The following is a 15,611-nucleotide window of genomic DNA, read 5'->3' as shown; positions in this document are numbered from 1 at the left end:
ATTGTGCCCACAGAACGGGGGCAGTGGGGTGGGCCAAAGAAAGGACAGTGCAGGGGTTTGTCAGGTGCCAAGGCAGGACATAAGACCTCATATAAAACAGTAAAGTGTACTTACAGAAAAATACTTCATATCACAAAGGTAAGAGGTAGGGGAAGAACTGAAACCTCAGAAAGTATCCTTAGGAATCCAGTGACTGAGTCATTCTGGCTCTTCAGCAAATTGATCTGTGCTAAACTGGGTGACTTCTATCCCTTCTGTAGCTCATGAGAGCCTGCTCAGGAAGTATGAATCTCAGTGATCACGGCCAGCAGTGTTGGGGGGCTTGCCTCATGCCTGAAATCCTATCAGAACATCATCTGTATTAACACCCTCAATCCTCACAAAATCCCCCAGTAGATGCTAGTATTATCCCTGCATCATGGATGGGGAAACTGAGGCTTTTGGGTTGAATAACTAGATCCCGCAGCAGTTTTTGGCAGAGCTGGCTAATGAATCCAGGGAGAGTCTGCCCCTCAACCACCACGGCCAACTGGTGGCAGTAATCTTCATCCTCCCACAGAACAACTGCTGGGACCCTAATCCTTTACATGTGTGTACAAAAACCCCATACATATACACACACACAAACACACACATACACCCAACACACTCCCCTGAACACACACCCCTGTACCCACAGACATGCACATCTTGTACACACAAATACATACACACTCCCCTGTACACAGACACACAAATCTATACAAACACACCCCTGTACATGAACACTCACCTGAACACACACACACCACCACCACCACCACCACTTCCCTCCCTGCCTGGCAAGCCCAGCTGACAGTCAACCTCCGGACAGTCTGCTGAGTTCCCTGCTGTGGCATCCAAGATAGCCCAGCTCCTCTGTCTCTGGATTAGTTATTACTCTGTAACAAATTACCCTAGAACACAGTGGCATAAAACAATGATTTTATTATCTCAGAATCTGTGGGTGAGCAATTCAGAAGTGACTCAGCTGAGTGGCTCTGACCTTACTCTCATGAGGCTGTGGCCAAGCTACTGGCTGGGGCTGCCATCATCTGCACGCTGGACTGAGCTGGAAGCTACATCACAGGTAGCTCACTCATGGACCTGGCAGGTCAGCACCAACTGTAGCAGGAGGTCTCAGGTGCATGCCACGTGGCCACTTAACTGTCCTCACAACATAGCAGCCGACTTCCCCCAGTCAAGTAACCAAGAGGGGCAAGGGGGAGACATCTTTTTCTCTTATGACTCGGCTGAGAGTCACACACCGACATGTCCACAATATCCTCCTGGCTTCCCAGGCCAGCCCTGTTCATGGGGTGGAGACTACACACCAGGAGGAGAGACACTGGGGTGCTCTTCAAAGCTGGCTACCCCTATAGCCACAATGTTGCCCTACTGAGAGGCATGCTAGGGGCACAAAGCCTTGGTGTCAAGGAGGCCCAGCATGTGACACGTGCTCAATAAAACCAGTCCTCTCCCTTCTTCCCCTTTGTCCTGATCCATGGGACTCCAAGAACCACCCGTGCTTAGACACCAACACTCCTTTCTCTGAGCTCACCCACAACCACACTGCTGCCTCCTTGATTCACAGGAACTGAAAGCTGTTGGCTTCCTCCAGTTTACCCCAATTGTCACCTCTCTTCTGGATCCTATACATCTGACTCCACTGATTTAATGTGGCATGACAGACCACCCGAAAGGATTGGACAATCTTTTATTTTACCCATGAAATAATGGACTGGACTCAGATGGCCAGCCCCTGCTTGGAGTCTCATGTGGTTGCAGACAGGCTGGGGCTGGAGTCATCCTGAAGGCTCTCTTCATAGGTCTGGGTTGGAGACACTCAAACAGCTGGGCTTGGAATGCCTGGGGCTCCTGAGGCACTTTGTAGATACATACCACGATGATAGATAGATAGATTGATAGTAGATAGATAGATAGATAGATAGATAGATAGACAGACAGAGAGATAGAGATAGATATAGATGACAGGTAGGTAAATAGGTAAATATGATTAGATGATAAAGAGATAGAGACAGGTAAGTAGATGATAAATAGAATCCTATACACTTACATACAAACTTACAGTACAACACTTACAAACAAGAATTTGCATCTTCAAACAAGATTCCACAGAGAGGGCAATTCTTGGCTAAAAGAAGTGAATATGGAAGTTCACATACCCAACAGGGCCTTCCAGCCCCATGGACAGTCACCTACTCTGCAGAAGCCAGTCTGTCACAGGAGAGGAAACAAACCCCTGAGTTAGCTAGTTTTGACTCGACATTTCTCTGGTCCTGCCTATGTTTGACCCCCAAAGATTTAAGCAGCTCTCATCCGAGGTTTTCATGCATCCTGGACACTGCACAGCCTGGACATGACCAGACACACTGAGCAGAACTCTGGCACCAGAAAAACAATTCTAAGACAGGGCTGGAGAGAGCCCATCTGAACGCAGTGGAGCTTTTACTGCAGTGCATCCCTGCCCCCAAGACTGCCCACTCCTAGTTGTGATGACTATGAACCATAAAACTAAAAACTGCCCGTTGTTTTATCAGCCAAAAGGGGGGGTTAATCAGGAATTAATGAGAATTGCAATCCAGAACAAACAGGCTGCAGCAACCATAGCCAAGTCTAAAGAACAAAGGGGAGGTATGTTTTTCAGGAGAAAAGGGGAAGCTGGGAAGGCTGTTACAAACTGGAGCCCATTGGAGAACCCGGGAGTGAGAAGTGTGGTGGCTTCTCACTGGCAGAGCTCTTCTTGGGGAGAAGAGGTGGTGGATTGTGGTGACAAGGAGAGCCCTTCTTCCTCCAGCTGGGATAGTAAGGTAGAGCCAGGTCAAATCCCTGTGAGGTCAAGTCCATCACTTCCTGTTGGGTCTGGTTGGTAGGGCGTGAGGGCGCCCCCTGCTGAAACCTCCCCACTCCATCTCAGTGAGGTTCACATATTGATTATCATCTGACAAAGGCCCTTCTAGAAGGGGGATGTTTATATTGTTCTTGGAAAATTCCTGGACAACATCAGCTGAGACATTAATATCTTCATAGTTAAACCTTTGTGAAAGATGTCTGCAATTACTTTCTCAAATGGCAGATTGAAGCTGGACTCGACAGGGATGGAACCCAAATGTCCGAACGAACGTGGCCTCCTGAGGACAGAGGATAATACAGCTATGAAAGTAATAGCTGACATTGATTACGTGCTCGCTGCATGCTCCGAGGTCTGTGTCCTAAACACCTCACACATACATCATCTGGTTTCATTGTCATGTCAGATAGGCACTGGCATTATGCCCCTATTTTACACAACCTGAGGCACTAAGTACCAAGGCAGGAAGCGTTAACTAATTAGCTCGAGGTCCCACGTAGAGGAGGAAGGTACCAGACTCCTGTCGCTGGGCAGCATACTCATCCCCCAGTTGCTGGCAGTATTCACTCTTACGAGCTCACAGCTGCCCCACTCTCTGGAGAATTACTCTTGGCCAAACTGAATCCACTTCACCTAGGAGTTTGTGCCTCCTGGGGTTGGGAGGGCAGTCTATGACCCACTGATGGGGTACAAAATGCCAGCCCCTGCCGCACAGTCATATCCACTCTGTAATACAATTCTGGCTCCAGAGCTCCCCATGAGATCGGGCTACCCTGACCACAGCTTTGTTCAGCTTGTCCTCTTGCCCTACCCAGCTCCCCTCAATCCTTTCTCCTGAGAGCACTCTCGCAGCAGACCATTTGCTCCAGAGCCCCCACCTCAGGCTCTACTTTTAGGGACCTGACCTGAGACAATGACAAAGCCCAAGCTAATTTGTGCACAGTGGCATTCAGCTAAGGGGCATACAGGTGCTGAAATGTGGCCCAAGTTCTGTGGGTCCAGCTATGCAAAGGGAACACCTTTGCCTCATTTACCCAAAGCTGCTGATTGATCTAGACTCAGCCTTAGACTGAGCTGGGATTCAAACCACAGGAACTCTAGCTTCAGAGCACCCCATCTCTCAATCACTGTGTGGTGCTGCCTCGTTGTATTAAATAATACAAGTCAGACTAAGGCAAGGGACGGGGAGATCTGTGTAGGCTCAAGCTGTTTTTGTGACCCACTTCTCCCCAAAACAATCACAACCTTCTAGAAGGGTCTCTTCCAAGAACTATGTTACTGACACATCCCAGAGTAAATGCTGACCTGCTATTTCATAATCCCCTGTAATTCCTACAAAGACATTCTCCCACAAAGTCAGGAAGTGGACACTGACACATTACTCCAAGTAACAATCAGAGCCCTCAATTCCCCAAACTGTCCCCACAATGTCCTTTATAACAGAAGGACCCCTCTCACACATTGAGGTTACATGTCACCCCTCCTTTGTCTCTTTACTTCAATCTGGACCACTTCCTTAGTTTGTCTCTGGCTTTTGTTAAAAAACAAAATTCCAGCAACTCAAGTTGAACATCTAATTGGCTTTATTAAGTGATTCATGAATCGGCACCATCCCACCTGCCAGGTAGACAGATGCTCCCAGGAGGTGTACAAAATGCAGGGTTTTCTAGGGAGGAGGGTAGGGCAGAAAGAGCACAGAGGGAAAAGAAAGCATTGCTTCAGGCCAGGACACCTTCATTCTGGGGGATGGACTTGCAGGGTTTCTATCCTGCAGATGACTCATTAGTGCCAACAGGAAATTTCAGACGACCTTTAAATTATCATCTGCCTGGGATATTTGATCGAGGTAATTAGGCATTGTTTGCTGTGTGGTGGGGTTGGGGGGGCAAGTGGCTCCAATCCTGGCTTGTTTTTTTCTTTTTTATCATTTTCAGGACTGTGACTTTGTAGAAGATTACACACCAGTTACAGATTAGGAGTAGATAGTCCTTTATTTTGGTTTGTCTGACAATTCTTGGGATTTCTTTTCAGGTTTGCCTCCTTGGCAAGAATACCCCGAGGTGACGCTGGGTTCCTTTCACCACATCCTGTCAGGTGATGCTCCATCACTTCCTCCTGTTCCCGATGAGGCTCACTGGTCTGCCAGGTCTCCACTCTGTGAGCTGCTCTTTCCTCAGTAACTCATGGCTGTCTCAGCTGTAGTACTTTAAAACTGTGTGAGTGTCCTCTTCAATTATAATCTATCCCTGTATTTCTTTCCACATGTATGTACTCGATTTTCCAGTTTTATTCAATGGGTTATAATCTCTTCCTATCGTTAGTGACCATGATGCCCAAATCGTGCATGACGGGTGGCTGAAACCCCTCACATTAGCTCTGTGTCCTGTGGATGTGTCCCCATCACTGTGTAGCACAAGATGCTCCAGGCTCATCATGTGCTTTCCCAGCCTGGAATCAGCCATTTCTCTGAAAAGCCCTAGTTCCTTGCAGTCGAAAATGACATTTATAAGCCAAAAATGGGCACAAGGTATGCTCATTGCTCTTACAATGTCATGTTTCTAAGAACTGTCTGTGGAGAGAGGTAGGGGATATGTGTTTTTACACAAAGACAAACACACACATTTCTATCTCTCTACCAATCTATCATGTATCCATAGGAAAGCATGACACTTCTCCAACATCGAGAAACCCCTGAAACCATGTAGCTTTAATATATTTACTTATTTGATCAATCCCCTTTCATGTAACTAACCCTCATTCCATCCCTTCACACTCATGTATGCCCCCACCATGCTACTTGGGTTTTCCACACTGTAGTTAGGCTCTGGGGGTTCTCGCCAGACCAACCCTCTGTGTGGGGACCCTTCTCACCAAGCTTGGGCTTCTATACCCATGCCAGGCTGTTCTTTCATGTGGACACCCTCTTCATCCTACTCAGTCTCTAATTTGGAGTCACTGTGACTCCCTTCTCTGCCCCTGACCCTCAATGTGGGGCTGCTCACCTGGCTGTGCCCCACCTATGGCTTTAGGACTGAATTATCCAGGAAGGAAGGCAAAGGAAGAGAAGAGAGGAGAAGGGAAAGAAGGGGTGGGGAGGGGAGGGAAGGTAAAGGAAGAATCCTGTGCAGTTTCTGATACCAGCTGAAATGGACAAATGCTTTTAGCCTTTCTGTCTAATCAACTGGCCAATCAACCACCTCTGATTCCATGTTCATTGTGTCGGGACAGTTGGGAGCTGAGGCTGGAACACAAAGAGAAAGCATGTTCCCTGCCTCCCGGAACAGCAGGGCAGATGAGATGAAAATGAATCATATAATACTAAGTGTCTCAGTCGAGAGTTATAAAAAACATGTGCTCCAAAACCTGTAGAGTTAAACTATGAATATACTTTCTGAGCAATGGGCAAAGTCACAGTGGGTTAACTCTCACCTATCTTAATTTATCACATTGGAGTTCTGAACAAGCTCCACCCACCCAGTGACTGTGATGGTCAAAACATTCAGTCGCTGGCTCTCACTCATCAGTTCTACGGATTCCCCCTTAATGTGCAGGAAACCATCAGTTAGTACTTTTGTAAAGAGATGTTGATTGACTGGCTCAGTGTATATTTAATGTAAAATATTCAAAATAAGACATGTGATATAAATGTCACCACCACAGTCATGACACTAATTCTTGTTTTCATTAAAGTTTGTTGATAAAATTGTTGAGAAAGTTTTATTCTTGATCGGTGCTCAGGGGAGATTTTGGTACTAACTGGGGGTAGTCTGTGTGAACCAGACAGGCTGAGTCTACATCTCTGGCAATTATTACCACCTCCTTTACTCTCCACAATCTATAATGCTCCACACAGACACCACAAAAGCTAAATGAATGTATGGAATCCCTAGTCATCCGTCACAGGCAGTGCATGAAGGCCATCTTCATTTCTGGGTTTTACTCACAAAGGAAATTGAGGTCTCTGGTGATCTGGGATACAGCTTCTTGAAGAACAAAGGGGAAGTCCTCAGGGATTGTCAAGCTCCACTCACACTCCCATCTCTTGGCTCAACCTTGAGAACAATGGGTGTTTCTGGTCGAAGTAACCGTTGTGAATTTAATTTCAGGGGGATCTGCAACAGTTAAGCATATGAGAACCAACAAGTGAAACCCTGCCGACAACAGAAGCAAAGCAAGCAAGATACATGAAGGACAATAATGCATTACAAACATATAAATACTATTTTTAGATTCATCTATCTCTGATTCTTTAAAATTACTCTGTAAGCTGTCAAGACTGGAGCATGGAAGCATTCATCCATCACTCTTTCAACAGAATATCTATTGAATACTTACTCTGTACCAGCCTGAGAACACACCCATATTGGCTTGTGTTCTTTTTTATTTTAATTTTAAGGAAAAAGGATGAGTGTTTAAAATTTAAAACAGATTCTTAGCCATTATGGCAAACAATTTTGAAAAGTGCCAGAGTTAATTTTCTTTCTTTTTTTTAAATTTTATTTTATTATGTTAATTTTCATATGTTGAATACTGAGTGTTTATTACACATTTTATTGTGTGGACATCCACACTGCTAAACATCCTGTCACCTCTGCCATGGAAACATCCATTCATGATGACAGATTGGGATGGGATGGGAGCGCAGCCTGACCGGAGCCAGGCTTGCGGAAGGTGGAGCCAAGTAGCCAGGATGGCCTGGACCCTGGGAGTTCTTCACATCAGGCAGACATGCTTCACACCACTGACTCTCAACCTTCCTTGCCCTTGAGAATCATGCGGGCACTTTTAAAGCCACACTCTGGGAGAATTACATTAGAGTTTCTGAGATGACCTGGGCATCCAGATTTTTAACAAACCCACTGATTCCCATGTACAATGAGGGTTTGAGAACCTCGGTCACCAGAGTATCTGTAAGTTATGGTGGAGAAGAGGATCCTTCAAAAGTCACATCGTGGTTATCACTGCACGTCATGACTATGCACAACATGTTCCCTTCCTTTCAGTGGACTTGAAAGAAATTTAAAATACTGCTCAGGATCATAGGTCTGTGCATAATGATGTCACATGAATTGTACTGACTACATGACCCTTATTATTGGGTGGTCATAAACCACAGATGTGGCACTCAAGAGCTGAAGTAACTTTCAAGGTCACAGATGACTCCAGATAGATTCTCTGGCTGATAGAACAAATTACTAAGGATAAATGAGCCCCCCCCACCACACACACACAGACCTTTATTCCATATCTCTTAGTTTAAAAAAAAAACAAAAAACATTCTTTTTGCAGAAAGTTCTCTCTCTGACCTGTGTTTCTTTACAAGGTTTGAAGGAGAAGTTCTGCAGGACTCTGACCAGGGCAAGTTTCATGTTCATGATCGCAAACCTCATCCCAAGGCAGCTTCGGGGTCCAGTTCCAAAAGGCAGGTATGTATAAGGATTTATGTTGTCCTTGTTCTTCTTACTGAACCTGGCTCCACAATACAAGTTGGAAACAAGTCAGTGAAACATAAAAACCGCGAGACCTACATATTCAGGGTTCTCAACCAGGGGTACATAGGAAATTTTGATGGGCTGGTTACTGAAACCCTGGTATGCTTATTCTCTTGTGACAATTATAAGCTACAGGTCGTTGGATACCCCTTCCCCTATGAGAGCATTCAGTCTTGTTGAAGAGATGAGAGATGAATGCTTTTGAAAAGATTTATCTTAAACACTAGAATTATATTCAGGGTGATGAGATGTTCACACTCTGAAAGGCAAGCAAGAAATGAGCCTGATTGAAGGTAGGATCCTGCCTCCACTGACTGACACTGGTCATCTATCCATGGAAAAGGGAAGCAGGAGAAATGCCTCCCATGATTTACATTGTTATTTTTTCCCTCGACTTCCCTACCCTCCCTGCTAGGACCACCCCCAACCACTTAAACAGATCAGATTTTCAGATGATTTACATAGGCACGTGATGCTATTCCACTATAATCACACTCACGGATATGAATAATCACTATAATTACTGAGTTTTTGTCTATCTGTTCCACAAAGCTATAAATTCCTTGAAGGTTAGACTTACACTTTATTCCAAATTCATTCCTCCATATGTATATCAAGGAAACATGTGTATTTGGGGAAAGTGATAATGGCACTGTAGTGAGGTATTATTTAAAACTCATTATATTTGATTCCATACAAATTTTAGGATTGTTTGTTCCAGCTCTTTGAAAAATGCCATTGGTATTTTGATCGGGATGGCACTGAAGGTATAGAATGCTCTGGGCAGCACAGACATTTTAACAATGTTCAATCTTCTGATGTATGAGCTTGGAATGTTTTTCCATCTTTTTGTGTCTTCTTCAATTTATTTCATGAGTGTTCTGTAGTTCCTTAGGCATAGATCCTTTACCTCTTTGGTTAGGTTTATTCCAAGGTATCTTATGGTTTTTGGTGCTTGTAAATGGAATCGATTCTCTAATTTCTCTTTCTACAGTTGCATTGTTAGTGTATAAGAAGGCAACTGATTTCTGTGCATTGATTTTGTATCCTGCCACATTACTGAATTGCTGTATGAGTTCAAGTAATTTGGGGGTGGAGTCTTTTGGGTTTTCCACATAAAGTATCATGTCATCTGTGAAGAGAGAGAGTTTGACTTCTTCTTTGCCAATTTGAATACCTTTTATTTCTTTTTGTAGTCTGATTGTTGTTGCTAGGACTTCTAGTACTATGTTGAACAATAGTGGTGAGAGTGGGCATCCTTGACATGTTCCTGATCTTAAGGGAAAGGCTCTCAGCTTTTCCCCATTGAGGATGATATTCGCTGTGGGTTTTTCATAGATGGATTTTATGAACTTGAGGAATGTTCCCTCTGTCCCTACACTCTGAAGAGTTTTAATCAGGAAAGGATGCTGTATTTTGTCAAGTGCTTTTTCTGCATCAATTCAGAGGACCATATGGTTCTCTCTCCTCTTATAAATGTGTTCTATCACCTTGTTGATTTGCAAATGTTGAACCACCCTTGCATCCTGGGGATAAATCCCACTTGGTCATGGTGGATGAGCCTTTTAATGTACAGTTGGATCCTATTAGCTAGGATTTTGTTGAGAATTTTGGAAACCATATTTATCAGGGATATTGGTCTGAAATTCTCCTTTTTGATGGGGTTTTTGCCTGATTTGGGGATCAGTGTAATGCTGGCCTCTTAGAATGAGTCTGGAAGCTTTCCTTCTGTTTCTATTTTTTGAAACAGCTTCAGAAGAAAAGGTATTATTTCTTCTTGAATGTTTGGTAGAATTCCCCAGGGAATCCATCAGGCCCTGGACTCTTGTTTTTTGGGAGGTTTTTGAACACAGCTTCAATTTTATTACTGGATTATTGGCCTATTCAGGTTGTCAATTTCTTCCTGTTCCAGTCTTGGTAGTTTATAGGTTTCCAGGAAGGCATCCATTTCTTTCAGGTTGCTTAATTTATTGGCATATAGTTGTTGATAATAATTTCTAATAATTGTTTCTATTTCTTTGGTGTTAGTTATGATCTCTCCCTTTCATCATAATTTTATTAATTTGGGTCCTTTCTCTTTTCTTTTGGATAAGTCTGGCCAGTGGTTTATCGATCTTATTAATTCTTTCAAAGAACAAGCTTCTAGTTTTGTTGATCTGCTCTACTGTATTTCTGGTTTCTAATTCATTGATCTCTCCTCTAATCTTAATTCTTTCTTTTCTTTTTTTAATAGTAGGGCTTTTTTTTTTAAAGATTTTATTTATTTATTTGACAGAGAGAGAGAGAGAGACAGCAAGAGAGAGAACACAAGCAGGGGGAGAGGGAGAGGGAGAAGCAGGCTTCCCGCTGAGCAGGGAGCCTGATGCAGGGCTCGATCCCAGAACCCTGGGATCATGACCTGAGCCGAAGGCAGATGCTTAACAACTGAGCCACCCAGGCGCCCCTAATCTTAATTATTTCTTTTCTAATGCATGGCTTAGGCATCATTTGTTGTTTTTTCTCCAGTTCTTTAAGGTGTAAAGATAGTTGGTGAATTCGGGACTTTCTATTTTACTTGAGTGAGGCTTGGATGGCTATGTATTTCCCCCTTAGGACTGCCTTTGCAGTATCCCATAGGTTGTGGACCGATGTGTTTTCATTCTCATTGGTTTCCATGAAATGTTTAAGTTTGTCTTTGATTTCCTCGTTAACCCAAACATTCTTAAGCAGAGTGGTCTTTAGCTTCCAAGTGTTTGAATTTATTCCAAATTTTCTCTTATGATTGAGTTCCAGTTTTAAAGCATTATAGTCTGAGAATATGCAGGGAATAATCTCAATCTGTTGGTATCGGTTGAGACCTGATTTGTGACCCAGTATGTGGTCTATTCTCAAAACCACATTGAGATGCCACCTTACACCAGTTAGAATGGCAAAAATTGACAAGGCAAGAAACAACAAATGTTGGAGAGGTTGTGGAGAAAGGAGAACCCTCTTACACTGTTGGTGGGAATGCAAGTTGGTACAGCCACTTTGGAAAATAGTGTAGCGGCTCCTCAAAAAATTAAAATAGAGCTACCATATGATCCAGCAATTGCACTCCTGGGTATTTACGCCAAAGACACAGATGTGGTGAAAAGAAGGGCCATATGCACCCCAATGTTCATAGCAGCAATGTCTGCAATAGCCAAACTGTAGAAAGAGCCGAGATGCCTTTCAACAGACGAATGGATAAAGAAGATGTGGTCCATATATACAATGGAATATTGCTCAGCCATCGGATAGAATGAATACCCAACTTTTGCATCGACATGGATGGGAGTGGAGGAGATTATGCTAAGTGAAATAAGTCAAGCAGAGAAAGTCAATTATTATATGGATTCACTTATTTGTGGAACATAAGAAATAGCATGGAAGACATTAGGAGAAGGAAGGGGAAAATGAAGGGGGGGAAATTGGAGGGGGAAATGAACCATGAGAGACTATGGACTCTGGGAAACAAACCGAGGGTTTTAGAGGGGAGGGGAGTCGGGGGATGGGTTAGCCTGGTGATGGGTATTAAGGTGGGCAAGTATTGCACAGAGCACTGGCTGTTATATGCAAACAATGAATCATGGAACACATCAAAAACTAATGATGTACTGTATGGTGACTAACATAATAAAAAAATTTTTAAAAAAGGAGATGAATGAAAAGAAAAAAAAACTAGTTATATTATGGAGAAGATACTGAAATGTTTACAGATGATATGCCTTAAAGTAATATGGAAAACAGATAAGGAATTATAATGGTGTGTGGATGGGGCAGCTGATATGGGTTAGTGGTTGTTGGGCAGGTGATGGGCACATAGAGATTCATTAAAAGTATTTCATAGACTTGTCTCTGTAGAATATGCTTGTGCATATGTCAAAAATTCTCCACAGTAGGGGCACCTGGGTGGCTTAGTTGGTTAAGGGTCTGCCTTTGGCTCAGGTCATGATCTTAGGGTCTTGGGATCAAGTCCCACGTTGAGCTCCCCGCTCAGCGGGGAGTCTGCTTCTCTCTGGTCCTCTGCCCCTCCCCCCACTTGTGCTCTTTCTACCCCTCCCCCGTCTCTCTCTCTCTCTCTCTCTCTCAAATAAATAAAATCTTTAATAAAATTATCCATAATAGGCATTTTTAATACATGGATTTCATACTGCCTGGCACAGTCCCTGACACACATAGGTAAGCACTTCCTCTCATGGCTGAATCAATCACAGACAAGTACCAGGAGTGCTCTCTGGTTTCCATTCGAGAAGCTACAGGAGAGGGAACTCCTGAGCTTATGGGAACCATCAGGTCTCCTGGTCTAGAAAACGGATGACTTGGTCATTCTTGAGTTCTTTCAGCAAGTACTATGTGTAGATGCATTGCTAGCACTAGGGACATCATGCAACAGGAGAAGGGCTCTGCCAGCAGGGAGTTAGGGGTAGGGGCTAAACGTCTAGATCCCTAAAAAGTTCATCCAAATTTTGCTCACCAATACAATAAACAGGAAAGCACGGACTTTAGCAGAATTCAAGCTGTACCCAAAGCCACACTCTGCTCTGAATGATCAGAACAGAAAGCTCAAGAACCCTCCAAGGAGGATGTCTCAGACAGCTAGAGAGCAGATGAGCTTGCTTTGGATGAACCCCTGATCCTGACAGAGGTGGGAGCTGACACAGGACTGCAGCCACAGACAGCACAGGACCTTTGCACACCTCCGTCCTCAGGAGGCTGTTCCTCCTGCCGGCGATGTGAACTCAGCTCAACAGCCTCTGCTCTCACCCTACAGCTATCAGAATCTGTGGTCCAGGGTTACAAAAATGGAATGTGAGAATGTGAGGAGTAAATTCAGAGAGCTAGAGAGAGCAGAAAAACTTAAAGGGGAAAAAAGCCCCATTTTCTTAAATGAGATAATGGTTAAGTATATGCATATAATCACAAACACAAATATAGTATGTTTTTATAGCTTACTGTTACATTAAGTAAGTAGTTCAAAAAATATATAATGCCATCCTAACTTTTAGTAATCTATGTATGCATAGAAAAATATCCACAAGGACATATATCACATGATTAATAATGATGTATGTGACTGGTGATGACATTAATTTTCTTTTTTCTCAACTACAGTTTGCAAAATTTTGACAATGATCATTTTGTAATAAGAAAAATACTTCTAAAAATAAAAAGATGTACAAATAAATAATTGTACAACCACATGCTTGTCATCTATACTAAGGAAATATCAGAATATCCTCCAACATGAGGGTGGGTTCCCCTTTCCAGGGTTCCCTGTACCTTTCAGGACGGAACTCCTCAGGCTCTGGCCAGAGATCCAGGTCTCGGTGAAGAGTAAAGACCGGCACCATCACCACTGTCCCTTTGGGAATGAACACACCACTGATTTCCACATCTTTCTTACAGACCCTCTCAAGTCTACCACTGATTGGGTATAATCTGAGACTTTCATTCAACACCATGTCCAGATACTCCATCTGTAGAAGGGCATCATAAGTGGGCAGTGCCTGGAAGGAAAGAAACAGATTTTGATACATTGAGATTTGGGATCAACGTTCAACTCACTCTACACACTACTACTGAAGAGTTAGGAACACCTAAGAATAATTTGCTTTGATAAAGGGCATTTATGGACATTTTAATGTCTACCATGTCCTTTGACCTGCTCAATGGCCCACTGACATGTGTGCAATAGTAATGACAAGGGGAGACTGCAGGGACAATCCCCTAAACAGGGCCTGAAATCCTTCCCAATACCAGGTATGGTTTTTCTTCCTCATGTGAACTAAAGTGACTAATAGATTGTGAACCTTAATCTTTTTAAAAATTTTTTAAAAATTCAATTTAGTTAACATAGAGTGTATTATGAATTTCAGGGGTAGAATTCAGTGATTCATTAGTTGCATATAACACCCAGTGTTCATTACATCCGGTGCCCTCCTTAATGCCCATCATCTAGTTACCCCATCCCCCCATCCCCTCCCGTCCTCTCCAGCAACCCTCAGTTTGTTTCCTATACTTAAGAGTCTTTTATGGTTTGCCTCCCTCTCTGTTTTTCTCTTATTTTATTTTTCCTTCCCTATGACCCTTAGTATTGAGTGAAATATGTTGAAGTCACCGTTCCCTTTCAAAACAGGGGTCACACATCTGCACCATGGAAGAAGAACATGCAACACAAAATATCCCCTTTCACATCAACTCTTCTAGCGGAAATATCCTGCTTCCTAGCTTTTCAATTATATTTACAGTATTTAGAGAAAAACACTCTATTATATAAAAAGTATAAATAATTGGGGGAGACACTACTTCCTTTCAACCCAAGTAGGGCAAGAGAAGGGTAGGATTGGATGCTACCAAATGTGGACACACAATTTCAGTTCTATGGAACGTTATATAGAGGATCAGAACCCTACTCTCAGTCCACCCTCTGTTGCCGGAAGGGTCTCCTTGTTGTTGCTTCAGGGTTTCACTGTTTGCCAAATAAGCCACTCCAGCCTGAGAGGCCAGGTCTCTTCATAAGTAGGGAACTCCAGGTTGGGCAGGGATTGGTAAACAGTGTGGTCAATATGTGCCTATCACTTGGTGATATAAAATATATATATATTTTTTTATTTACTTGAGAGAGGGAGAGAGTGAGAGAGAGAGATCACAAGCAGGGGCGGGGGGCAGAGGGAGGGCAGACTCCCCACTACACAGGGAACCCGATGTGGGACTTGATCCTAGGACCCTGGGATCATGATCCAACCTGAAGGAAGACCCTTAACCGAGAGAGCCACCCAGGAGCCCTGGTGTTATATTTAAGAGCCAGCATTGTAGAGGTTAGAGGTTGATCAGGATCTAGGCACCCTGGCTCCTAGCTTGGCTTCTTCACCACTAGTTATATGATAATTTAAAACGTTATGATGTCTCTCTGTAGCCCAGTTTCCTGAATTGTTACATGGAGATTATAGGGTTGCCATTTCATAGGGTGTGTGGCAGAGACACTCACTGTCCACCCAATAACCATGAAGACCCCCATAGTTCCCAGCCCATGGGAACTTAGGGGAAACTACTTTGCAAATCGGCTGTGAACTGGTGAGATGGATGTCAGTTCGGGGCCAAACATTTGAAAAGCAAGTGAGCAACACTCTAGTTCCTTGTTCCCCAGCTAACAATTAGTCCCCAAGTTCCAGATAATGCAGGTATAAGAAAGTGGAGTCTCTTTCCCCAGTATCACTGAATACTAC

General features: G+C 43.5%; 2 protein-coding genes across 9 annotated transcripts in view; both read right to left on the bottom strand.

Moving 5' to 3' along the window:
* The window catches only part of LOC118527106 (cytochrome P450 3A12-like), a 54,208-nt gene extending 47,350 nt beyond the window's left edge, over positions 1–6,858 (bottom strand). The window contains exon 1 of the mRNA XM_078074376.1: positions 6,835–6,858. The gene's annotated coding sequence lies outside the window, so the exon portion shown is untranslated. The remainder of the gene's footprint in view (positions 1–6,834) is intronic.
* LOC118527105 (cytochrome P450 3A12-like) overlaps positions 1–15,611 on the bottom strand; it is a 63,388-nt gene that overhangs the window by 11,953 nt on the left and 35,824 nt on the right. For 4 of the 8 annotated variants that reach the window (XM_078074364.1, XM_078074365.1, XM_036078732.2 and 1 more), the window contains 3 exons: positions 13,666–13,892; positions 8,197–8,359; positions 6,138–7,002 (listed from right to left, as the gene is read on the bottom strand). In XM_078074364.1, the coding sequence (XP_077930490.1) occupies positions 6,907–7,002; positions 8,197–8,359; positions 13,666–13,892 (486 nt within the window). In that variant the 3' untranslated portion in view covers positions 6,138–6,906. The other 4 variants (XR_013448687.1, XR_013448685.1, XR_013448688.1 and 1 more) reach the window with 3 other exon arrangements.

Source organism: Halichoerus grypus, chromosome 6, assembly GCF_964656455.1.
Source record: "Halichoerus grypus chromosome 6, mHalGry1.hap1.1, whole genome shotgun sequence".
In the NCBI taxonomy this organism is placed as follows: Eukaryota; Metazoa; Chordata; class Mammalia; order Carnivora; family Phocidae; genus Halichoerus; species Halichoerus grypus.
This window is presented reverse-complemented; position numbering and strand designations above follow the sequence as displayed.